Consider the following 27,395-nt stretch of genomic DNA (forward strand, 5'->3'; position numbering starts at 1 on the left):
TCGACGACCGGGCCGCGGGGACGCTAAGCCCCGGAAGCACCTCAAGCACTTCAAGGTACCAGGTCAGGCACCCAGAAAGGTAGGAATCCTAAAATAAACTACAACTGGTTTAAAATTGCAAACCGAAAGCCGAATGAGCAAGATGAACTCTCCGATCAGAAAACAAGCAAACAAGCAAGACATCACCACAGCCGCTGCGCCGTTATCCGCAACCTAGCCTGTTATTTGATACACAGAATACCTAGCATGCAACCAAGCCGCTGCCTGACCCTTCACATCTTCAGACGAGAAATGGGTAAATTGAACAATAAGCAAGGAACATGTCCCACAAGACTCAGGGTCATAGGTGTCATTAACCCAACAGGCAGCATGACAGAGGCAGGATGGATGATCGTTACCACGAGGCACAGGCAACGAACACCCCCTCGGCACTGCACAAGGCGAGATAGGTCTTGGAAGACACATCTATGGTACCCCCAAGCCCTATAGGAATTTCCAGGGGCCCGTAGAATATGTTAGCCCTGCAGAGAGCCCAGGCACTGGGGCCAGCTAAGCTGGTAACCCCTGTCTACTGCAGGCAAAATGACAACCGGCATTGCCATGAAACCTCGGGGCAACAGAGGACTACCAAACACAACCTATGGGAGCCTAATGAGAACCTAGGCAGACCACCTCTGCAAAGGAAGTGAGAATGCATGAAAACAAAGAAACAAAAAGTACCTCGAAGCAACACACACAGACTAACCGGTCCCCCAGAGAGAATCTTTGGGCACCGCTGAACGCAAGCTGCACCGGCTGCAGCGCGCCCCTCCCAGCACAAACCCACTCCCTGCTCACGGCAAGACAGGAAACCCATGACCCCCAGCAAACCCCAAGGGCGAGAACAACACCAAGTGATGAAGTCCTCAAATAGGAGTGAGGCCCGAATGACCCAGGGAGGGAAACTCTGACCCATAAGGGAAGTACTTACCAGGCACCAAGGGAAGTACTTACCAGGCACCTAGGGAAGGGAATCCTAGGTGCATGCAGCCCAGTATACTTGTAGGAACACCTGGCCACCACACAACACAGCTGGCAAAGTCACAAATACAAAACCAGGCAATAAATTGAGGCCAGAGAGTTCATGTGACACCTGGCACATCAGTTTACGAACTGAGGGTGGTGCGGCCTGCTCACCTGAGCAGGGTCCCTCCCCTCCCTGTTGGGGAAGGGTGAGGTGCTAACGAGTGGGCACGCTAGTTGGATGACATGTTGCTTGTTTCATTGTTTTCTATTGGGGTGGGGGAAGAGTTCTGGGCCTCTGTTTGGTTGTAGGTTGCAATTTTAACCAGTTAGAGATTTATAATGGTTCACCTACCTTTCACGGGTGCCTGCCTCATCGATGGCAGACATGACAAACTCTACATATAGAGCGCTCATATGGCCACTGCTCCCTTCGCCTCTGAGGAAGCCAGGGTCTGGCTCATGGCCCCCGGTAGACACTCGAATGCCAAGGACTGATGGCACCAAACTAACATGGCACATATCAGTTTGATAGCTTCAGGAAGCCGACGGGGCTCCCCTCAGAAAAATCTGGTTGAATCATTATTTTAGGAATTATAATGCACAAATATGAACACACAACTCTTCTGAATAAGTTTTGGAATGGTTTACTTGTAGTATCCAAGATAGAAGACTATATGGAAGAAAGTTGAGACACTGAAGAGGCTTGCGAGCCCTACGCCATAAATGGTTGCAGCTAACTGATGCATGTCCGAGCGACTAGCCATGACCATCATCACTGCCCCATAAATGGCAGGCAGTACAAACAGCTGAGAAAATAAAGACAATAAAAATTAACTTAAGTTAACCTAAATGTCATTTTATAAGGATTCAAGAAAATTTGAAGAAACTAATTATTGAAGATTTTTGGTAGAAAATGCTTTTATGCTGAATTTGCTTTTATTATACACTAATAAATACAAGCATTAAAATTCTTTAGCAGCATCTTATATGAGCTTTTAAAATTAAAATTAAATAAAGCTTCAACATGCAATCAAATTTACTTATGACACCTGTAAAAGGATGTTGGTCTTTATTATACCTTTAAAGCAATCATAATCATTACATACATGCCCCACCAAAAAGTATTGAATAAAGTGAAACACTATTTTGAGTGGTCCCTTGAATGTTCCCGGAACTAGGAGCCATTTGAACAAGCAGGAAAGTCATTATTGTCATTATTATTGAACCAGCAGGAAAAGTCAGGAAAGTCAGAAAAGGCAACAGTCAATTGGAGTTCAGCCTACCGGGGACTACGAGCAAGAACCTGGCCCCCTCAGAGAGGCACAGGGAGCAATGGCTTATGGAAACCCTCCCTGTGGATGGGAGCAATCCATGTCCACCATTGACCGGGGTTAGGCACCCAGAAGAGTAGGCATAATATAATAAACCCCACTTGGTAAGAAAATTGCAACCGAAGACCAAACAGGAAGGCAGAACTCCCCTAACACCCAAGGAAACAAGCAAACTTCATTCACCGCCACCGCGCCGTTTATCCATGCAGCCGTCACCTCCCCGGGAGGGGGAAGCTCCGGACCTCCATGCGGCGGCTACTCACACCTCCAGTTTGGAGGCTGAGCATCAAAAGCAAAATGAAACCGCCAACCAGAGGGAGGGAGGGGGGGTAACAGTGAGCCTCCAGGGCTCACCCAGAAAATGGCATTTCATTACATTCAATGCTGGTTTTCTGTGGGGAGCCCCCTTTGGCTCCCAGGAGCTACCTAACCAAAGACAAGTAAAAGAGAGACTTACCCAGGAGCCGGCCACCAAGCACACAACATGCACACTTTTAGCCATGCAGATTTGTGAACCTCATTCTGGAGACATTCTTGTATCAACACATAAAGCAGGCCACAAGAATGAGGGAAGGAGATGTACCGTCAGTACTGGACCTAGTATTCACCAGGAAAGAAGAAGAGATATTTGACATCCAGTACCTTCCTCCCTTGGAAAAGAGTGATCACGTCCTGTTAGACATTAAATATGCTTTAAGATATCATCTAGAAGAAAATGGGGACATTGAAACAGTTGATAAACTCGATTTAAGGAGAGGTCACTATTGGGAACTTCGAAAAAATTTGAACGAGTGTAATTGGACAGACTTGTTGCTAGGCAGGGAAGTAAATGAAATGTATGCCAAATTTTGCAAAATATACGATGAAGGCACACAAACATTTATACCAAAACAGAGATACAGGGCCAGAAAACAGGATTGGTTCAACAGAAATTGCAAGAGGACCAGAGATCAAAAGACACAAAAAATCAGCGTTGAATGTAATGAAACGCCATTTTCTGGGTGAGTCCCGGAGGCTCCCCGGAGCTTTCCCAGGCTGATATGCTAATGTCAGACTTTGACATCAGTCATGTGTATGGAGTTCTTAGGCCTACCGGGGACCACGGCCAGAACCGGGCCCCCTCAGAGAGGCAAGGAGAGCAATGGCCAATAGAAACCCCCGTGTGGTTGGAAGCATTCTATGTCTGCCATCGACTGGAACAGGCACCCAGAAAGGTAAGCGCCTTAAAACAAACCCCTATTCTGGTTAAAATTGCTACCAAAAGCCGAACTAGTGGATAGAACTCCCCAACAGAAAACAAGCAAACTAGTGTGACGTCACACGTCACCGCGCCGCTGTCTGCGCAGCTCTCCCCTCCCCGGGAGGGGGAAGGGGCAGCCCCAGACCCTTCATGCCAGCTACCCACACTTCAGTTCTGAGGCTGGATGTCAAAAAGACAAAAAAAAACGCCGACCGGAGGGAGGGAGGGATGCCGGGGGAGCCTCCATGACTCACGCAGAAAATGGTGTTTCATTACATTCAACGCTGGTTTTCTGGGGGGAACCCTGTCGGCTCCCCAGAGCTAACTACCCACAGACGGAAAAAGAGGGACTTACCCGAGAGGCAGTTGTTGCTCACTCCTTAACTCGAAGTCGAGGCAACTGGCTGCAACCGCCGACCCAAAGCAACACAGGCCCAACGGGGCCCAGGGATATTCACGAGGTAACGAGCAGCCAGGGCCCTGTTCGACCGCCAAAAACCCTGCGCCCGAATATCAGACCAAGACATATTCCCAAAGACGGCAGCAAGAGCCGCGAACTTACGGACGTCATGGGCACGGGGAAAGACCACAGGTTGACTGGACTTGATAACCCTGCAGACAACCTGGGAGACCCGAACCCGTGAACAGGAAAGAAGGGAAACCGGATCAACCCAAAGCACGTCCCCGGACACAAAAGCAATGGCACGCAAATAACCGCGAAGCGCCGCAACCGGACACAAAACATGATGCACCCCCGGCCGTACTAACCAAGCATTAACCACCCACGGACCCCTCCGGAACGCAGCAGTCTAATTCTTCGCCAGAAAAGAAGGAGACGGCTGCAAACGAACAAAATCTCCACAACCAAAAGAGCAGAAACCCCCGCGCCGGAGGAGAGCATGAAGCTCTCCGACCCGACCCAAAGAGGCTAATGCCAACAAGAAGAGAGCCTTGGAGAAACAATATGGACCGAAGGGGCCACAACGAAACGAGGAGACGAAAGGTAAGCGAGCACTCTGTCCATAGACCAGGACGGCTCAGGCGGCGCACGAGCAGGCCAGAAGTGAAACAAAGCATGAGACAGCTTGCGAAACGGCGCAGACGTAACATCGATACTGAAGGCAAGCTGAAGCGGCTCCGCCAGCGCCGCACGATCTGAGGCAACAGTGTTAGGCATAAGATGATGGTCTTGAAACAACCAAGAGAGAAAGGACAAGACCACCCTAACAGACAACGAAGTAACACGACGAAGACGCAAAAAGAAACAGAAGGACCGCCAGGAAACTTCATACTGCTGCCTAGAAGAAGCCCTCAGGTGGGACACCAACAAGGAGGCCACCTTATCAAAATAGAGATGATGATAGACTCGAGTTAAAAAACCCATACGCAAAGACTCGAGGAGAAGATTGAACCAGCTACGTGACGTACCGGCCCGATCTGCTGAAAGAGGCATCGACCCCGATGGCCTCGCTATCGTGGAAGGGCGCCGCATACACAGGAAGGCGCTTCGACCATGCCAATGCGAAGAGGTCCATCTCGGGGCGCCCCAACGTCTGGCAAAGCCAACGGAAGGAAGCGTCGTCAACCGTCCACTCGATGGAGAGGGGAACGAAGTGAGACAGGCCGTCGGCCAAGACGTTAGACTCTCCCTGTACGTGAACCGCCAGGAGAGCCAAACTCCAAGAACTCAGCAGACGAGTCACCCGAAGCGACCAACCCCAAAGAGACAAGAACTGCATCAAACCCCCACGATTCAGAAAATGAACCACCGGAGAGCAGTTCGAATGGAGCCAAATCGTCGGTCCACGTGCGACCCGAATCCTCCGAAGAGCAAACCACACTGCCGCGAACTCCCGCACCGTGCTGTGAGCTCGATGGAAGGACAGACCCCAACGCCCCTGGCCAGCCTGGTGAGCACGGGTCACAAAGCCCCAACCGAGAGAGAATGCATCCGTGAGCACATTGAGCGAGGGCTCGGGTAGGCGCCAAGGCACCGAACCCCGAGAAGAAGCTGGCGATACAGCAACTGACGTAAGGCCCCCTGGAGTACAAACACAGCAATCACGAGAGAGGGGGAAGGCGGGTCCTTGAAGGAACCTGAACAGAAATCAAAGCCAAACCCGACCCAGCAGGCAGACCAGCACGGCGAAATTCAAACTCCCACACAACTGCTCGAGGAACGAAGTGCTAGGGGCCCAAAGGAGGGCCATCAAAATACCTTAAGCAGATAAATAGCCAAACAAGGCAGACCCCCCTCTAGGCAAGGAAAATAAAAGAGAAAAACCCCTCAAAAGTACGTCATCACTAGTAGGAGCAGGAACATGGCCACTGCGATGGTTGGCAAACTACGCAGCACCTTGCAGGGGGCCCCCTACCAGATACAAAAACTACTTCCTACCCAAGCCTAAACTAAGGCCACGAAACCCCAGCTGGCCTCAAGGGAGGGGTAAATGCCTTGCAGCAAGAACCCCTACAAAAATGAAGTCTTGAAGGCACTATGGAAGGTAGTACTTAAAGGATGCTTAGGGAAGGTAGCCCCTAAACGCATGCAGCCCCATTACACTGATGTTACACCTGGCCACCACACCACAAACAGCAGAGAACACCATCATGGCAAAACACTGCCAAGAAATCGAGGCCAGAGTTGACGACCACCCCTGATCGCATCAGCCACTGAACTGGAGGTGTGAGTAGCCTGCACGGGGGTCTGGGGCTTCCCCTCCCCCCTCCTGGGGAGGGGAGGGCTCCACGGACCAGCGGCGTGGCGGCGGTGAATGACATTTGCTTGTTTGCTCATTTCCTTGGGTGCTAGGGGGAGTTCTGCCTCTCTGTTCATTTTTCGGTTGCAATTTACTTACCAAGTGGAATTTGTTTTGTTATGCCTACCTTTCTGGGTGCTCTCCTGGTCGATGGCAGACATGGACTGCACCCAACCACATGGGAGTTTCCATAGGCCATTGCTCCCCGTGCCTTTCTTAGGGGGAGGCCAGGTTCTGGCTCGTGGTCTCAAGTAGGCTGAATTCCAATTGACTGATGCCTCAGACTAATATACAGGGTATCACATATCAGTCCGACAGCTCCAGGGAGCCAAAGGAGCTCCCCCACAGAAAAGATAATTACTTGGCAGCCAGGATGAATTGGGGGTCATTTACTTCACGTAGGATGTAGTAAAGCCCCAATTGTACCCAAGTCCCGAAGGTGAAGGGTACAGTTTAGAAGAAAGATCCCCATCCTGTAACATGAACAACAAATTTCAATGAGCCTGTACCATTCAAAGATGAGACCATGGGAACTGTGAAAAATGGATCATCGTTGCCCTCAACTAGCAAGAAACAAACCTGGGTGAAGCTAGAGAGGCATCATATTGTTGGGTATTGCTTCCTGCATAGCAACATTGCCCTGGTGGTTAAAATGGCTTCTAGCTTTAGGAGCATTTAAAAAAGGACTCATTTTAGAAATAACACCAACTGAAGTCAAGATATTACTGTTGATGCATTCTTCATGTGTGTGTACATTTGTGTATAAAATATTATAATCATTAACTGTAGAAATTTGAAAGATATTATGCATGTAAAATATGTTAGGCCATATGCAATGATCAGCTGAACTGGTATAATATTAATTAAGTAATATAAAACAGTATTTAGAATAAGCATTATTTTAAATGATGAAAGAAAGGTAATAAAGCCAGAATGATCCTCTGATACTGATTTTTAATAGAATATTCAGTACAGTAAGCACAGGCCCTATGTCCATCAGCTAGAGTATGTATATAACCCCAAGCAGGAAGGGTTAGTTTAGTGTAGAGGCCTTATGTGACAGTGATCAGTTCTGTGTACATCACACACACACAAAGCCCATACATCCCCTCAATATGCCTGACCATGGGATATGCCTAGTATTTTACAGACAGATTTTATGCCTGTCCAAGTATATACAAAGTGTAATGATTCCAATAGTTTGAAGCATATCTGAGAGAGAATGCCTAGGAATATTTGTGATCCTCTATTTACAGGAAATGGCAAGTAGTATTAGCAAAACGAACAGCATGAATGTATATTTTATTTATATTATACGATATTATATATTATATTATATTATATATATATATATATATATATATATATATATATATATATATATATATATATATATATATGTATGTATGTATGTATGTATGTATGTATGTATGTATGTATACACACACACACACACACACAACACCCCCCAGAGGCAAGGGGGGAACCCACAACCAGCTACCCAGTAACACCAGAGGGGAGGACAACCCCGCCACCCTCCTCTGCATAGAAACCCCCCCTACCCCAAACCCTGCCTGCCCCTACTCAAATGTTCAGCCAAATCTCCCTTCCCCCACCCTTCTCCCGCCGAGTCCTCCCTCCCCCCCTTTTCCTCCTGTCCTCCCTCACCTTTCACCCCATACCCTCCCTGTCCCTTCCCCTTCACAGGATCCCCCGCTTCTCATCCCAGTATCCTCTGAGACCCTGTTATCCACCTCACAGGTCCTCACACCCATGGAACAGCTTCACTCACCAAGGAGGCGATTTGAGAAGGGACAGAAGAAAGTGAGCCTCAAAGCAATGTACACTAACATAGATGGAATTACAAATAAAGCAAATGAGCTTGGAGAACGGGTACTAGAGGAAAACCCAGACATAATAGTCCTCACAGAAACAAAGCTAACGAAAACGATAACAAACGCAGGACTATTATGTTATGAGGAAAGAGAGGGAAGGAAGAGGTGGTGGTGGTGTAGCTCTGCTGGTAAGAAAACCAGCGATGAATGTAATGAAACGCCATTTTCTGGGTGAGACCTGGAGGCTCCCCGGAGCTTTACCGGCTGATATGCTAATGTCAGACTTTGGCATCAGTCATGTGTATGGAGTTCTAGGGCCTACCGGGGACCACGAGCCAGAACCTGGCCCCTTCAGAGAGGCAAGGGAAGCAATGGCCTATAGAAACCCCCGTGTGGTTGGAAGCATTCTATGTCTGCCATCGACCGCATCAAGCATCCAGAAAGGTAAGCATTCCAAAACAAACCCTTATTCTGGTGAAAATTGCTACCTAAAGCCGAACTAGTGGATAGAACTCTTCAACAGAAAACAAGGAAACTAGTATGACGTCATACGTCACCGTGCCGCTGTCTGTACAGCTCCCCCCTCCCTGGGAGGTGGAAGGGGGAGCCCCAGACCTCCCACGCTGGCTATCCACCCATCAGTTCTGAGGCTGGATGTCAAAACACGCGAAAAACGCCGACCGGAGGGAGGGAGGGTTGCAGGGGAGCCTCCGGGTCTCACCCAGAAAATGGCGTTTCATTACATTCAACGCTGGTTTTCTGGGGGGAGCCCCGTCGGCTCCCCGGAGCTAACTACCCACAGAGGAAGGTCAAAGGGACAGAACCGGGAGGCGGACACCACGCACCCCCCAAGGAGGCGAGACAACTGGCAGCAAACGCCAACCCAAGGCGCCACAGCCCCGAAAATTCCAGGGAACAACACGAGAACCACGAGCAGCAAGGCCCCTGCATGAACACCAAAAATCCGTGCCCGAAAGACCGCAAGGCCACGTCGCCCAGACGGCAGCGAGAGCAGCGAAACCACGAACGCCACAGGCATGAGGGAAGAACACAGGCAGCTTAGCCGCAAGAACACGGCTGACCACCCGGGACACTATCACCCGCGAACCGGGAAGAACAGAACCGGATCAACGCAAAACGCGCTCCGGACCCAAACGCCGTGTCACGCAAACAACAGCGGAGGGCCGCCACAGAACACAAAAACGACACACCCCCGGCCCGACCAACGAAGCACCAACAAACCCTGGACCCCTCCAGAATGCAGCAGCCCCACCCCGCGCCAGAAAAGATGGAGACTGCTGCCACCAAACAACCAAAACGCTAAAACCGAAGGAGCAAGAAAACTCAGCGACTCGACCCCCAGAGGCAAAGGCCCAAAGGAAAGAGCCGACGAAAAAACACACCGGAACCGAAGGGGCACTACCAACCGAGGAGAAGACAGAGCACGCTGACCAGAGACCAGGATGGTGCAAGCGGCGCACGAACAGGCCGGAGGTGAAATGACGCACAAGACAGCTGACTAATGGTGCAGAAGCAACACCAAGACCGAAAGCAAGCTGAAGCGGCTCCGCCCGCGCCACACGAAAAGAGGCGACAGTATGTGGCAAGACGACGGCCCCCAACCCCCACCAGAAAACCAAGCCGAGAGTAAACCAAGCTAACAAGAGTAACCACCTAAGAAGGGACAGGAAAAGGAAGGGACCGCCAAAATATCCCATACTGCCGCCAAGAGAAGCACGCAGGTGGGACACCTACCACGAAGCCACCCAACCACCAACCGGAGGTGAGACCGCGAGGCAGAACATAAGCAGCCCCGACAAGGCCCCTCCGGGCCCAGGAAAAAGGCGGAGCCGTGGGAAGATCTCAGGCGTGACCACTGAAACCCAGGCGGCACAAGGAGATGGAACGTCTGCCGAACAGAAAAACTCCCCAAAGCATGCAAGCTCGCCAGGAGGTCAGAAACGACGGGTCCGACGCGAGACATCGCAAGACCCCCCCCAAAAAAAAAAAAAAACCGGCAGGGCAAGCTAGGAAACCAAAGAAGGCGGAAGGGTCGCCGCCAGAACAGTACCCGAACCAAGGGGTACGAACAACTGCAATAGACCGAGACAAAGAAGAACATCACAGGACACAGGCTGACCAACGCCTAAGAACACACGCAGAACATGCCCTGCTGCAGAGGAGGCAGGAAGAAAGAGCAGAAGCACAAAAACCCCAGGAGAACAACCAGGGGTGGACAATCAGGCAGGGACAGTAAAAAAACCCCACGCAATCCCCAGGCACAAAACGGCAGCAAAGTGCCACTCCACAATCGGACACAGGAACAAGGACACGCCACTGTGAAACACGGCACCAATGCACACGTGTAGCAGCAGCAACAGGCACCACTGCAACATGCAACATGTAAATAGCAACTCCCTTCTGCAAAGGCAGAAAACGGAGCAGGCAGACCCCAGACAGGGCCAACGGAGACACGACAAAACCCTGCAGGCCCAGAAACCTACACCAGGCGACCGACGGCGGAGAAACCCCGCTTGATACCTGCTGGATGAGGTACTGGGAGCTCTTTTACACCTGAAGCCCGGCCCAAGGCCAGGCTAGACTGGCCAGAGGGTGGCCCACCAGGCAGCTGCTAGGAGCAGTCCACCGGCCAACATACCCCCACAACCAGGACGGGCCGGAACTGCCATACGAAAACAGGCTAGTGCGCCCTGGAAGTCCACGGACGAACCAGCAAGAAGGCTTATGCTCGCAAGTAGGTCGTGTAACAAGCACAGACCTCTGATGGTAATACAGTGTTCCCCAAATGTGCCAATAGCACCACTGCACTCCACTGGTACTATCCCGCAAGTTCTACCAGATAGGCGGGACCCAAGAGCCAGAGCTCAAATCCTGCAAGCACAGCCAGGAGCCTTACCAGGTGAGTACAGAACCAACCCTACAACCCCCACACCTCACAACAGTAAAAAAGGAGGGTCCCCTGAATGACTCCAGCATGGGTTGGACATGCATATGAGGGGGACAGGAAGGGTTGAAAAAGGGACAGTCACTGGTGTGCGAACGGTCTCAGTCGTACAAAAATATCCCTAAATAAAGACAGGTATATAAAGATATAAAGACAGGGCGACAAGCAGCCCAACAGGGCGACAAGCAGCCCAACAGGGCGACAAGCAGCCCAACAGGGCGACAAGCAGCCCAACAGGGCGACAAGCAGCCCAACAGGGCGACAAGTAGCCCAACAGGGCGACAAGGACGAGGAGCCGACAGACGTTCCAATAATGCGGGAAGTAGCGAAAAACCTTCCCGTACCCTCGAGAACACAGAAGCCAACACTAGTTCCAAAGGCACACGAAGGCGCAGGCGCACCCGAGATCAGAAGTCATGCAGAACCCCATCGAACGGGGAAACATGACGAAAACACCGTCCCAAAAAGGGGTAGGAGGAAACATCCACCCACAGGACGGAACCAACCGACTCAAAAGGCCAAGGAACCGAGCCCGGGGAGAGGCCGACGCCCAACAGCACGTACGGCGAGTGGGGAGGAAAAACCCCACTCCGCGTAACCACAAGCCCCGCCTAGAGGGGGATAAAAACCCCCACGGGGTTCAACGGGGCCAAGGCCCCCCAAGTCAGCCCCTTCCCAGCCCCGGGAACCTACACGACAGGCCCCGGGGCCGAGCCGTTCCCCCAAAGCCCCGGCTGTACCAGAAAACCGGGGCAGCCGTGAAAACACTAGTGAAGGGAGCCCACTGGCAGACTCTTACAACACGGCTGGAGGAACAGGCTCAAATGCCCCCGTCACGACCCCGGAAAGGGAATTCCCCGAGACTGCCTGAGTCTCAACACCATCAAAAACCCCGCCCCGAACCTACAGACGGTAAGGAACTGGCTGCAGGCAGGAAGGGTGATCCAGGGGAAAGACAAGGGGGCGTGGATGGAACCGAAGCAACCAACACCCCGAAGTCCCAAAACGAACTACAACGGGGCAACCCCGGGGCTTACAGGGAAGGAAACCACGAGAACGTTGCCACCACCAAGGCTCAAGTGCAACGCCCCTGCTGCCCGCACCCGCTTTGTTAGCACAACTGGGTAACCGAGCCACAACGAGCAACCAAACTCGCACGACTCCGGGTCGAAGGTGTCACCGACCCCACAGGCAGCAGACGGAGGCAAAACAGAGAGTCACCCAGAGACAAAGGGTGAGAGCAACCCTCAAACTCGCTGGAAGCGAGGGGGGGACTCTGGGGTCACATCCATCGGACCCGCGCGGGCCCCCAGGGGTTTCCCAGGGTCCCGAGCGTTTACTATAAGAGGACTCGCACTCAGGTAATTCCAGGCAGGGTACTGCTAACCGGCACCCAAAGCTACCAAACAACTTTCTAAGAGCTGAACCCCCGGGACGTGTACACTCACGGGGACCTAGCAGGGGTACCACCAGAAAATACTCAGAACACATGGGACACAAAGGGGCAAGAACGAAGGCAGACCCCCCACCAGGTAGATAAACAAAAAGAAAAAGAAAACCCCGCAAGAGGACAGCGTACCCAAGCGGAACAGAGCCGGCCGCTATGATTGGTAAAGACAAGCTGCACAGCACCCTGCGCCCCACCAGTGCAAAAACTGCCCCTTACTCTAAGGCGAACAAGGGAGACAGAACACCCGAGCACACAAAGAGCGGCCGAAAACCAAGCAGTAAACGGCCCAGCAGGGGCAGAACCCAAGGAACTTGTGGAAGGTGGCCCCAAACCCCAAGGGCAGTACTTACAGGGCACCTAGGGAAGGGAACCCTAGGCGCATGCAGCCCGAGTACTGAAGAATCACTCCCGGCTCACGCACCACCTAGAAAACAGACACCACACTCTAGGTACAGTGCTGAAACAACCACTGGAGCCGGAGCACATAACCGTTGCCTATAGCATCAGCCGAAGAAGTGATGGGTGGATAGCCAGCGTGGGAGGTTTGGGGCTCCCCCTTTCCCCTCCCGGGAAGGGGGAGCTGCGCAGACAGCGGCGCGGTGACGTATGACGTCATACTAGTTTCCTTGTTTTCTGTTGAAGAGTTCTATCCACTAGTTCGGCTTTAGGTAGCAATTTTCACCAGAATAGGGGTTTGTTTTGGAATGCTTACCTTTCTGGATGCTTGACCCGGTCGATAGCAGACATAGAATGCTTCCAACCACACGGGGGTTTCTATAGGCCATTGCTCCCCTTGCCTCTCTGAGGGGGCCAGGTTCTGGCTCGTGGTCCCTGGTAGGCCCTAGAACTCCATACACATGACTGATGCCAAAGTCTGACATTAGCATATCAGCCGGTAAAGCTCTGGGGAGCCGACGGGGCTCCCCCCAGAAAAGACTGGGATTTTGAAGAGATGGTTATTCAGGGCTGTGACGGTTTCAGTGACTACATAGCAGGTACCATAGCAAATGGAGGGAAAAAAATTATAGTCGTAGTCATATATAATCCACCACCAAATGACAGAAGACCTAGACAGGAATATGATAGAAACAACATGGCCACTATTAACATAATAGAAAGAGCAGCTTCTGTTGCTAGCAGGAATGGATCTGGACTACTAATTATGGGAGACTTCAACCATGGGAAGATAGATTGGGAGAACAGAGACCCGCATGGAGGACCAGAAACATGGAGAGCTAAGCTGCTGGACATAGCAACAAGAAGCTTTCTAAGCCAGCACATCAAAGAACCAACAAGAATGAGAGGAGAAGATGAACCAGCAATGCTTGATTTGATATTTACCCTAAATGAGTGGGATATAAGGGAAGTTAAGATGGAAGCGCCCATGGGAATGAGTGACCACAGTGTATTTAACTTTGAGTAGCTGGTAGAGCTAGGAATTCTCCCCCCCAAAAAAGAACTAGGAATCAAAAGGCTGGCATACCGAAAGGGGAATTATGAACAGATGAGAAGTTTCCTAAGTGAAATACCTTGGGACACAGACCTCAGAGATAAGTTTGTACAGAGTATGATGGACTATGTTACCCAAAAGTGTCAGGAGGCAGTAAACAGGTTCATCCCAGCCCAAAGGGAAAAATCTGAGAAGCAACAGAAGAATCCATGGTATAATAGGGCATGTATGGAAGCGAAGAAACTGAACAAAAGGGCGTGGAGGAACTTCCGGAATAACAGAACACCAGAAAGCAGAGAGAGATACCAGAGAACCAGGATTGAGTACGTCAGGGTGAGAAGAGAAGCAGAGAAAAGTTTTGAAAATGATATAGCAAACAAAGCCAAGACCGAACCAAAGCTACTCCACAGTCACAACAGTGAAAACAACAGTGAAAGAACAGGTATTGAAACTTAGAACAGGCGAGGACAGGTATACAGAGAATGACAAAGAGGTGTGTGAAGAACTCAACAAGAGGTTCCAGGAGGTCTTCACAATAGAACAAGGTGAGGTCACTGTGCTAGGAGAAAGGGAGGTAAACCAGGCGGCCTTGGAAGAGTTCGAAATTACGAGAGAGGAGGTCAAGAGACACCTGCTGGATCTGGATGTTAGAAAGGCTGTTGGTCCAGACGGGATCTCACCATGGATACTGAAAGAGTGTGCAGAGGCACTTTGCTTGCCACTCTCTATAGTGTATAGTAGGTCACTGGAGACGGGAGACCTACCAGAAATATGGAAGACGGTGAATGTGGTTCCAATATACAAAAAGGGCGACAGGCAAGAGGCACTGAACTATAGGCCAGTGTCTTTGACTTGTATACCATGCAAGGTGATGGAGAAGATCGTGAGAAAAAACCTGGTAACACATCTGGAGAGAGGGGACTTCGTGACAAATCGCCAACATGGGTTCAGGGAGGGTAAATCTTGCCTTACAGGCTTGATAGAATTCTACGATCAGGTGACAAAGATTAAGCAAGAAAGAGAGGGCTGGGGGGACTGCATTTTCTTGATTTGTTGGAAAGCCTTTGACACAGTACCGCATAAGAGGCTGGTACATAAGCTGGAGAGACAAGCAGGTGCAGCTGGTAAGGTGCTCCAGTGTATAAGGGAGTACCTAAGGAATAGGAAGCAGAGAGTTACGGTGAGGGGTGAGACCTCCGATTGGCTTGAAGTCACCAGTGGAGTCCCACAGGGCTCTGTACTCGGTCCTATCTTGTTTCTGCTCCAGTGGATAAGGGAGTACCTAAGGAATAGGAAGCAAAGAGTTACGGTGAGGGGTGAGACCTCCGATTGGCTTGAAGTCACCAGTGGAGTACCACAGGGCTCTGTACTCGGTCCTATCTTGTTTCTGATATATGTAAATGATCTCCCGGAGGGTATCGATTCATTTCTCTCAATGTTTGCAGACGATGCCAAAATTATGAGAAGGATTAAAACAGAAGAGGACTGTTTGAGGCTTCAAGAAGACCTAGACAAGCTGAAGGAATGGTCGAGCAAATGGTTGTTAGAGTTTAACCCAACCAAATGTAATGTAATGAAGATAGGTGTAGGGAGCAGGAGGCCAGATACAAGGCATCATCTGGGAGAGAAAATTCTTCAGGAGTCAGAGAAAGAAAAAGACTTGGGGGTTGATATCATGCCAGACCTGTCTCCTGCAGCACATATCAAGAGGATAACATCAGCGGCATATGCCAGGCTGGCCAACATATGAACGGCATTCAGAAACTTGTGTAAAGAATCATTCAGAACTTTGTATACCACATATGTCAGGCCAATCCTGGAGTATGCAGCCCCAGCATGGAGTCCATATCTAGTGAAGGATAAGACTAAACTGGAAAAGGTTCAAAGGTTTACCACCAGACTAGTACCCGAGCTGAGAGGTATGAGCTACGAGGAGAGACTACAGGAATTAAACCTCACTTCGCTGGAAGACAGAAGAGTTCGGGGGGACATGATCACCACATTCAAAATTCTGAAGGGAATTGATAGGGTAGATAAAGACAGGCTATTTAACACAAGGGGCACACGGGGACACAGGTGGAAACTGAGTGCCCAAATGAGCCACAGAGATATTAGAAAGAATTTTTTTAGTGTCAGAGTGGTTGACAAATGGAATGCATTAGGAAGTGATGTGGTGGAGGCTGACTCCATACACAGTTTCAAGTGTAGATATGATAGAGCCCAATAGGCTCAGGAATCTGTACATCTGTTGACTGACGGTAGAGAGGCGGGACCAAAGAGCCAGAGCTCAACCCCTGCAAGCACAACTAGGTGAGTACACACACACACACACACACACACACACACACACACACACACACACACACACACGTCTGCCCTCCTTTTATTCCGAGGAAATCGCAGAGAAGGAGTGATGCTGAGGGACGGAGGGAGATAGCATCGTTTACCGACTGTGTGGCCCACCTGTTATTGTCTGCATTCACCATACCAGCTCAGTGGTTCTCTATGTTGAACACAAATGTAGATACTTATATAATGCATGTATCAGTGTAATAACAGCAAAAGGATTATGTTGGGAGGAGCCATTTGGGTGACGGAGGTGGCGCCGTCTGCATGACTTGCGTGTATATAATGTAATAACACTGCAAATAGTATTGTTGGGGGAGAAATTTAGTATGTGTGACCTTGAATATGTGAGGGACGTCTCTTAGTGCCTGAACTAACTATATCAGCTTAGTTGTACAGTTGTGTTGAACAAAACATGTAGATACTTATATATAACATCTGCATATAGTGAATAAAATATAAAACAGGATGGTGCGAGGAGAAAGTGAGCGAGTGTGGCGTTATTGAGGGAGTGGCAATGAGTGGCTGGCTGTGTGTGGTGGTCACTCCTCATTGCTTTTCGACTCACAATACCAACTTAGTGGTTCGTTATGGTGAACAAAGCATGCAGATACCTATATATAACCTGTGTATAGAGTGTAATAACAGCAAAACTATTTGTTTATTGTTTTATAAACATAGTAATTGAATCACTAATATGCACACCATACTTTTGAGTATAGCGATGATTCACCCCTTTTATTATATAAATATATCACAATACACACTATTGAATAATATTACTGCAAAAAAAAAAATAAGAAAAAATGAATCAGATATTGAAATAATTAGGTAATAATATCTTTGTGACAACTCCCACCTGTCAGCTCGGGTGATGCTGACCGCCTCTGACGACCGCTCAGTCAACGCCCACATTTTGCAAGACTTCCTTGGCCTATTGCGGCCAAAATATGTCACCTACGATTTTTTTCCCATGCTCAGGGAACACAAATTAACATTTTTAGAAGATGAAATAATTTTTTAGTTTTTTTTCTTGCGCACAGGGGTGTAAATCTCCTCAGGACCCCTTAGCAGCTTAAGGGTTAAACATTCCCTCTAATGCACTATGTGTGTGGTTTCCTCCAAGGCTAAGGGTCCTCTTCTTCCAGTCAGAGGTGGTATTCCCTTCCACACACACACACACACACACACATTCCATGAGGCATGGAAAGTGAGGTGTGGTGACTTTGAAGAAATAAACAAGAAAATAGACTCATATGGTGAACAACTCCAAGCAAGCCTAAGGGCTAACATAGAGTTAGGTAAGGATCTCCAACTGGAAACTTCACTGACAACTCACATAGAGGAGGTGAATAAAGAACTAGAAAAGGATAAAGAAGAAATAAAAGCGACATATGCTGAAGTTGTAAAAGAGAAAGAGACTATCAAAGAAGTGTGTTCGGAAGTCAAAACCAGAAATGACCAACAAGAAGCAGAAATTAGGCAAGCAATTAGGAAAGAACTGGTTACCAACAGTAAACTGGTACAAAACACTGCAGACAGAACCAAGTCCATAATCATTTTTGGATGTTTAGAGAAGGAAATTTCATCTAGGGTGGACCGAGCAGCAGAAGAGACGAAAATCATAGAGAAAATAGTAGGTTTAGGAGAAGGCTCAAAGGAAAACATCAGTGATTTTAGAAGAATAGGAAAATATGAGAAAGAAAAGAACCGCCCCTTAAGGGTGACGTTTAATGGAGTGAAAAACATGATGGAAGTGCTAAGAAATGCCAGGAAACTGCAGAGTGATGAGGTTGGCAAATTTTGGTCAATAAGACAAGACCTCTCCAAGGAAGACAGAGAAAAGCTGAAAATGAATCTAATTGAGGCAAAACGTCTAAATGGGGATAGAAATGAAGAAGACAGAAATTCTTTTTTTTACAAAGTGACAGGGACTGGAAAGCTTGTGAAATGGTACATAAAAACAAAGCAACAAGATCAGTAGTGGAAGGGGGAGTAAAGAGCAAAGGAAAAGGGAACATGTTCCTGAAAATTGTATATACCAACATAGATGGAGTAAGGTCAAAAACTTTGGAGTTGCAAGATATAATCCAGCTTAGGGTCCCAGATATTGTTGCATTATCAGAGACGAAACTTGAAGGAAATATAATAAATGAAGTCATATTCCCAAGAGGCTACTCAGTTTGGAGACGTGACAGGAAAACTAGGAAGGGAGGAGGAGTGGCTGTACTGGTGAAAAAACACCTGAAGGTAAAAGAGTTAATATTTGAAAACCCTCGAGATATTGACATAATGGCATTGCAGGTCTGGAATCAGGATGATAAGCTGATAATTGTAAATACCTACAGCCCACCAGCAAGCAACACATGGACAAAGGAAGAACTGGATGACAAACGAGAGGGCCTCATAATGGTCATGAGAGATATTATTGTACAAGCAGATAGAGATAAATCACGACTGTTGATACTGGGTGACTTCAACTTTAGAGCAATAGACTGGGAGGCCTATGAAGCAAGAACAGAGGACTTTTGGACATGCAGATTTGTGAACCTCATTCTGGAGACATTCTTGTATCAACACATAAAGCAAGCCACAAGAATGAGGGAAGGAGATGTACCGTCAGTACTGGATCTAGTATTCACCAGGAAAGAAGAAGAGATTTTTGACATCCAGTACCTTCCTCCCTTGGGAAAGAGTGATCACGTCCTGTTAGACATTAAATATGCTTTAAGATATCATCTAGAAGAAAATGGGGACATTGAAACAGTTGATAAACTCGATTTAAGGAGAGGCAACTTTGGGGAACTTCGAAATTTTTTTAATGAGTGTAATTGGACAGAATTGTTGCTAGGCAGGGAAGTAAATGAAATGTATGCCAAATTTTTAAAACTATACGAGGAAGGCACACAAACATTCATACCAAAACGGAGATGCAGGGCCAGAAAACAGGATTGGTTCGACAGAAATTGTGAGAGGGCAAGAGACCAAAAGACACAAAAATGGAATCAGTATAGGAAGAGGCCAAACCCCCAAACATACCAGCGATACAAAGATGCGAGAAACAACTATACAGCAGTAAGGAGAGAGGCAGAAAGAAATTTTGAAAAAGGGATAGCAGATAAATGTAAAACAGAACCGGGCCTATTCTACAAATTCATAAACAACAAATTGCAGGTAAAGGATAATATCCAGAGGTTGAAAATGGGAAACAGATTCACGGAAAATGAAAAGGAAATGTGTGAAACATTAAATGAAAAGTTCCAATGTGTGTTTGTACAAAATGAAATATTCAGAGAACCAGACACAATAAGAATTCCAGAGAACAACATAGAGCGGATAGAGGTGTCTAGAGATGAAGTGGAAAATATGCTAAAGGAGCTCGGGAAGAACAAAGCAGCTGGCCCAGATGGCGTTTCACCATGGGTTCTGAGAGAATGTGCATCTGAGCTCAGCATTCCACTTCACCTGATCTTTCAGGCATCCCTGTGTACAGGAATCGTAGCAGACGTGTGGAAACAGGCTAACATAGTTCCAATCTACAAAAGTGGCAGCAGGGAAGACCCCCTCAATTATAGACCTGTATCATTGACAAGTGTAATAGTGAAAGTATTGGAAAAGCTAATCAAAACTAAATGGGTAGAACACCTGGAGAGAAATGATATAATATCAGACAGACAGTATGGTTTTCGATCTGGAAGATCCTGTGTATCGAATTTACTCAGTTTCTATGATCGAGCCACAGAGATATTACAGGAAAGAGATGGTTGGGTTGACTGCATCTATCTGGACCTAAAAAAGGCTTTCGACAGAGTTCCACATAAGAGGTTGTTCTGGAAACTGGAAAATATTGGAGGGGTGACAGGTAAGCTTCTATCTTGGATGAAAAATTTTCTGACTGATAGAAAAATGAGGGCAGTAATCAGAGGCAATGTATCGGAATGGAGAAATGTCACAAGTGGAGTACCACAGGGTTCAGTTCTTGCACCAGTGATGTTTATAGTGTACATAAATGATCTACCAGTTAGTATACAGAATTATATAAACATGTTTGCTGATGATGCTAAGATAATAGGAAGGATAAGAAATTTAGATGATTGTCATGCCCTTCAAGAAGACCTGGACAAAATAAGTATATGGAGTACCACCTGGCAAATGGAATTTAATGTTAATAAATGTCATGTTATGGAATGTGGAATAGGAGAACATAGACCCCATACAACCTATATATTATGTGAGAAATCTTTAAAGAATTCTGATAAAGAAAGAGATCTAGGGGTGGTTCTAGATAGAAAACTATCACCTGAGGACCACATAAAGAATATTGTGCAAGGAGCCTATGCGATGCTTTCTAACTTCAGAATTGCATTTAAATACATGGATGGCGATATACTAAAGAAATTGTTCATGACTTTTGTTAGGCCAAAGCTAGAATATGCAGTTGTTGTGTGGTGCCCATATCTTAAGAAGCACATCAACAAACTGGAAAAGGTGCAAAGACATGCTACGAAGTGGCTCCCAGAACTGAAGGGCAAGAGCTACGAGGAGAGGTTGGAAGCATTAAACATGCCAAAACTAGAAGACAGAAGAAAAACAGGTGATATGATCACTACATACAAAATAGTAACAGGAATTGATAAAATCGAGAGGGAAGATTTCCTGAGACCTGGCACTTCAAGAACAAGAGGTCATAGATTTAAACTAGCTAAACACAGATGCCGAAGAAATATAAGAAAATTCACCTTCGCAAATAGAGTGGTAGACGGTTGGAACAAGTTAAGTGAGAAGGTGGTGGAGGCCAAGACCGTCAGTAGTTTCAAAGCGTTATATGACAAAGAGTGCTGGGAAGACGGGACACCACGAGCGTAGCTCTCATCCTGTAACTACACTTAGGTAATTACACACACACTCACACACACTGGAATCTGGAAGAAAATATGACGGTCGATGCAATTGAAAAACCTGACTTTAGGAGAGGACATTATGGCAACCTTAGAAAATTTTTTAGTGAGTATAATTGGACAGACTTGTTGCTAGGCAAGGAAGTGAATGAGATGTATGTCAGGTTTTGTGAAATATATGATAAAGGCACAAAAAAATTTATACCAAAACAGAGAAGCAGAACTAGGAAACAGGATTGGTTCAACAGAAAGCGTGAGAGGGCAAGAGACCAAAAGACACAAAAATGGAATCAATACAGGAAGAGGCCGAACCCCCAAACATACCAGCGATACAAAGATGCAAGAAACAACTACACGGCAGTGAGGAGAGAGGCAGAAAGAAACTTTGAAAAAGGGATTGCAGACAAATGTAAAACAGAACCAGGTCTATTCTATAAATTCATTAACAACAAATTGCAGGTAAAGGATAATATTCAGAGGTTGAAAATGGGAAATAGATTCACGGAAAATGAAAATGAAATGTGTGAAACATTACACGAAAAGTTCCAAAGTGTGTTTGTACAAAATGAAATCTTCAGGGAACCAGACACAATAAGAATTCCAGAACAACATAGAGCGGATAGAGGTGTCTAGAGACAAAGTGGAAAAAATGCTCAAGGAGCTAAATAAGAACAAAGCAGTTGGTCCAGATGGAGTTTCACCATGGGTTCTGAGAGAATGTGCACCTGAGCTCAGCATTCCTCTTCAACTGATTTTTCAGGCATCCCTGTTTACAGGAGTTGTAGCTGATGTGTGGAAAAAGGCTAACATAGTTCCAATCTACAAAAGTGGAAGCAGGGAAGACCCCCTTAATTATAGACCGGTATCATTGACAAGTGTAATAGTCAAAATATTGGAAAAAATAATTAAATCTAAATGGGTAGAACACCTTGAGAGAAATGATATAATATCAGACAGACAGTATGGTTTTCGATCTGGAAGATCCTGTGTATCGAATTTACTCAGTTTCTATGATCGAGCAACAGAGATATTACAGGAAAGAGATGGTTGGGTTGACTGCATCTATCTGGACCTAAAAAAGGCTTTTGACAGAGTTCCACATAAGAGGTTGTTCTGGAAACTGGACAATATTGGAGGAGTGACAGGTATGCTTCTAACATGGATGAAAAATTTTCTAACTGATAGAAAAATGAGGGCTGTGATTGGAGGCAATGTATCGGACTGGAGAAATGTCACAAGTGAAGTACCACAGGGTTCAGTTCTTGCACCAGTGATGTTTATTGTCTATATAAATGATCTACCAGTTGGTATACAGAATTATATGAACATGTTTGCTGATGATGCTAAGATAATAGGAAGGGTAAGAAACTTAGATGATTGTCATGCCCTTCAAGAAGACCTGGACAAAATAAGTACATGGAGCGCCACTTGGCAAATGGAATTTAATGTTAATAAATGCCATGTTATGGAATGTGGAATAGGAGAACATAGACCCCACACAACCTATATATTATGTGAGAAATCTTTAAAGAATTCTGATAAAGAAAGAGATCTAGGGGTGGTTCTAGATAGAAAACTATCACCTGAGGACCACATAAAGAATATTGTGCGAGGAGCCTATGCCACGCTTTTTAACTTCAGAATTGCTTTTAAATACATGGATGACGATATATTAAAGAAATTGTTCACGACTTTTGTTAGGCCAAAGCTAGAATATGCAGCAGTTCTGTGATGCCCATATCTTAAGAAGCACATCAACAAACTGGAAAAGGTGCAAAGACATGCTACTAAGTGGCTCCCAGAACTGAAGGGCAAGAGTTACGAGGAGAGGTTAGAGGCATTAAATATGCCAAAACTAGAAGACAGAAGAAAAAGAGGTGATATGATCACTACATACAAAATAGTAACAGGAATTGATAAAATCGATAGGGAACATTTCCTGAGACCTGGAACTTTAACCCTTAACGTGCTCGGGGTCTAATATCCTGCTATCCACACAGGCGCATGTCATTTTGAAAAAAAAAAATTTTTTTTTTTTTGCTAATCTGTTAAGTTCTGTTCACTGATCACGGGAAAAATAAAAAAAAAAATCTATTGTACTTACTTTTGTTGCAATAGAGCCGAGAAGCTCGGTGATGACGTCACAATCTGCATGTTCGCTCATGCAGTACACGCCCGGGAGGTGTTGCGCGCGGTCCTCAAACAGCCAGAGTTGCCACAAATATATTTTCGCGCTATTTATTTACAATGTCTAAGCGCATTTTATCTAATTTTTTTTCACTAATTGTGTTTCAAATACTGTTTGAACATATTTTGAATCAATAATTGTTGCATATTTGAGTATACACAGGCGCACACAAATGTTTTCAATTACGGCAATATAATATGTCATTACAGTCTATTATATTGTATGTTCTGCTTATATTTGTATATATTTACACACACGCACACGCTATCTGCTTATATGTTTACATATTTACACACTCGCACACGCTATACACACTTTGAAGCACACTTAGAAGATTTCTAGACTGTGGTAGTCATTGAAGCAGTCGACAGCACATAATGGGATACCACACGTTTCACACCATGTTTGCACAAGCTTCCGTTTCTTGTCTCTACGTGTCGTTGTTTTACACACCAAGCAATCACGTTGGGCTATTGCACGCTTCACACCAGGTGGCAAATACTTAAGTTTGTGTGCTAGGAAGCCTTCAGTGTGAGCGAGGCGTGGAGTACCAGCATGCTGCAACAGTGGGTTTATGATGGGCCGCTGAATACCTGGGACATCTTTTGCAAACTTTCCTAATAACTGTATTGCAGCATCAAATACAAAGTCACGGAAAGTGGGCTTACGTCCAGTTCTCACAAGGTACATGTTGAAACAGTTCAGCATGCTCATGTCCACAAGATGGAAGAACACTTTTTTCGTCCACCTACATGTCTTCCGCACACACTCTGCAATGCCAATCATCATGTCTGATTTATCAATCAACCGCATGTTGATATTATAGTCTAAAACACAGTCTGGCTTATATAGTGGTGCGTTTGTTTTATGGCTCACTTTCCCACTGTTCACCATTGTTCCATCATGAATTGTTGTCAACAAGTTCACCTCTCTTTTGTCTTTCCACCGAACTGACAGAATGTTATCACTTTTCCTTCTCTGACACTCACCAACTGCAATGTCGTTGTCAAACACAGGCATTTCCCTTCGTTGTGGCTTTACTGTACCAACCAATCCGGTTCTATTTTCTAGCAAGAACCGAGCTAGCAAGGGACTTGTATAGTAATTATCTGTGTATAAAACAACCCGTTCTCGCAAATTTAATAAGTCAATATTGACTTATTAAATATGTGCATAGATGACATACTTAACATAATAGATACCCTTAAAAAGATTCATAGAAAACACCGACCTTACCTAACCTACTTAGTATGTTAAGATAAGCATCTTATTGCTTCGTAATTACAATTATTACCTAACCTGTAATAGGTATAGGTTAGGTAATAATTGTAATTACGAAGCAATAAGATGCTTATCTTAAGATACTAACAAGGTTAGGTAAGGTCGGTGTTTTCTATGAATCTTTTTAAGGGTATCTATTATGTTTAGTATATCACCTATGCACGTAGTTAATAAGTCAATATTGACTTAACGAATTTGCGAGAACGGGTTGGTATAAAATGTGTCCCTTGTTCATCCACGGAGCCATGATGGTCTTCACTACACTCCCCGAGAATCCATGTTCGTCGTTACCGGGAATGTCTACATCACTAGCCGAGTACAGAATCATGTGTAACACGTATCCTGTCTCACAATCACAAAGAACAAAAAATTTCAGGCCAAATCGGTTTCGTTTTGAGGGAATGTACTGTTTGAATGGAACACGTCCCTTGAAAAGTATGAGAGATTCATCAACCACCAGCTTCTGTGCTGGTACGTAAAAATCTCTGAATTTTCCAATAACATCGTTCATGTAGTGCCTCACTCGCCACAGTCTATCATCAGGTGTTCGGTCCTGAACACTTCCAAAATGTAGACACCTGAGGAGTATCTGAAACCTGTCTCGTGACATATATTTCCCGAATAAAGGTGTTGGTATTGTCTTGTCCTTGCTCCAATAGTCATTTATTGCATGTTTGTGACAGTGCTTCATCAACAAACAGAGTGCCAAAAACACATACATTTCCGCCACTGTGGTATTTTTCCAACGCTGCAGTCGTGAAAATTCTGTGATTTCCCTCTCAATCAGGTAAGCAGCATGCAGGTTCGTTTGGTGTACAATGTATTCCATGAGTGGTTCATCATAGAATGCTGTAAAATATTCCATCTCAGCCATGTCCTCACCTTGATTAGGGAAAAGGTTTGTAATCCCTACATCTTTATCGTCAAAGTGAGGAATATTAGGAATAAAATCGTCACCATCACTCCACTCAAGTACACCAGGCGTCCTGCGAGATGCAGAGGAAAGACGGCGAGGAAGCGATGCATACCGGCGACCAGGAGCTGAATACCGTCTGCGAGAAGCACGGCGGCTACGTGCACGTGAGGTGGGTGCACGTGAGGTGGGTGCACGTGAACACGAGGGTCTTGGTCCCTCATGTGGTGCCATGCGGTGGCGCTTGGCCGGGCGAGATGCTGCTGACGCGACAATTTCTCGCCCAGTTACACCACTGGTACCAGCCACAGGCTCAATAAAACTTTGATCTGAGTCACTAAACCCAGAAAAGGAGTCACCTCCCTCTGACTCGTCACCCTCAAACAGAAAATATCCACAGGAACTGTGAGGTCGTGGTAGAATTGGGGTAGAAAATGGGCGAGGAGGCATGGGAGAGCGTATAGGCCTCCCCATGGCATGGCGGTCATTCTCACTTTCACTGCTGCTGCTACTATCACCCGACAACTGTGTATAATCCTCATCGTTGTCTGAATCGTCAAACACACTTTCTTCACCTTCAGAGAATAATTCGTGGGCTATTTGCTCTGGGGTGAGGGACTGAGTGGTGCGTGCCCGTGAGGCGTTTGACCGTGCGCTCGCCATGGTGACTCTCGCTAAACTGAGGCCTCCCATGCCATCGGATCGTGAGCTGGATTTTTTTTCAAAATGGCCGCTGTTTACTAGAGCCCCTGGGCAGCGTATGGGACCCCCAGCTACACCGCGGGCCATTCAAATCGTGCGCGGTACCCATACACTTCATATGAAGTGAAGCGCAGTTGACTGGTAAAACGATTTACACTTCATATGAAGTGATGCGCACTTTAAGGGTTAAGAACAAGAGGTCATAGATATAAACTAGCTAAACACAGATGCCGAAGAAATATAAGAAAATTCACTTTCGCAAACAGAGTGGTAGACGGTTGGAACAAGTTAGGGGAGAAGGTGGTGGAGGCCAAGACCGTCAGTAGTTTCAAAGCGTTATATGACAAAGAGTGCTGGGAAGATGGGACACCACGAGCGTAGCTCTCATCCTGTAACTACACTTGGGTAATTACACACACACACACACACCAGAGGAGATCAGAGGAGCTCCAGCATATTTCGACAATCCTAAGTATTGTAGTACAGGTTGATGATAGTGAGTGGTGTCCCAAGGAGCATAAATGTGTAGTGCTTTTGAAAAATAGGCGAGATAACACGAATGTGCTAAGGGAAGTGAAAAAAAATTGGATGAGAAAAAGTTGCCCTAGTGTTACAGTGCAGACAACATTCAAGATGGCTGCCGGATAGAGGAAAAACAAAACTGAGCTTGATTTTGGGGGATTCGATGAAGAAAGCATTGATATAAGCAGTCTACAAAACACGTTGGCAAAATTAGATAGTATAGTGAACTCTCATGTAGAAATAATCAGTAAATTGAAAGAAAGTAATGACCATTTGGCAAAATATTGGAAAAAATAATAAAAACTAATTGGGTAGAATACCTGGAGAGAAATGATATATCTAACAGACAGTATGGTTTTCGATCTGGAAGATCTTGTGTATCGAATTTACTCAGTTTCTATGATCGAGCCACAGAGATTTTACAGGAAAGAGATGGGTTGACTGCATCTATCTGGACCAAAAAAAGGCTTTCGATAGAGTTCCACATAAGAGGTTGTTCTGGAAACTGGA

The 27,395-nt window shown here is 46.5% G+C and overlaps 1 protein-coding gene across 1 annotated transcript in view; it reads right to left on the reverse strand.

Moving 5' to 3' along the window:
* Positions 1 to 27,395, reverse strand: part of LOC123755364 (monocyte to macrophage differentiation factor 2) — a 90,049-nt gene that overhangs the window by 41,475 nt on the left and 21,179 nt on the right. Inside the window, exon 3 of the mRNA XM_069327836.1 lies at positions 1,654 to 1,811. Coding sequence (XP_069183937.1) covers positions 1,654 to 1,811 — 158 coding nt within the window. The remainder of the gene's footprint in view (positions 1 to 1,653; positions 1,812 to 27,395) is intronic.

The sequence above is a fragment of the Procambarus clarkii genome, chromosome 20 (genome assembly GCF_040958095.1).
Source record: "Procambarus clarkii isolate CNS0578487 chromosome 20, FALCON_Pclarkii_2.0, whole genome shotgun sequence".
Lineage (NCBI taxonomy): Eukaryota > Metazoa > Arthropoda > Malacostraca > Decapoda > Cambaridae > Procambarus > Procambarus clarkii.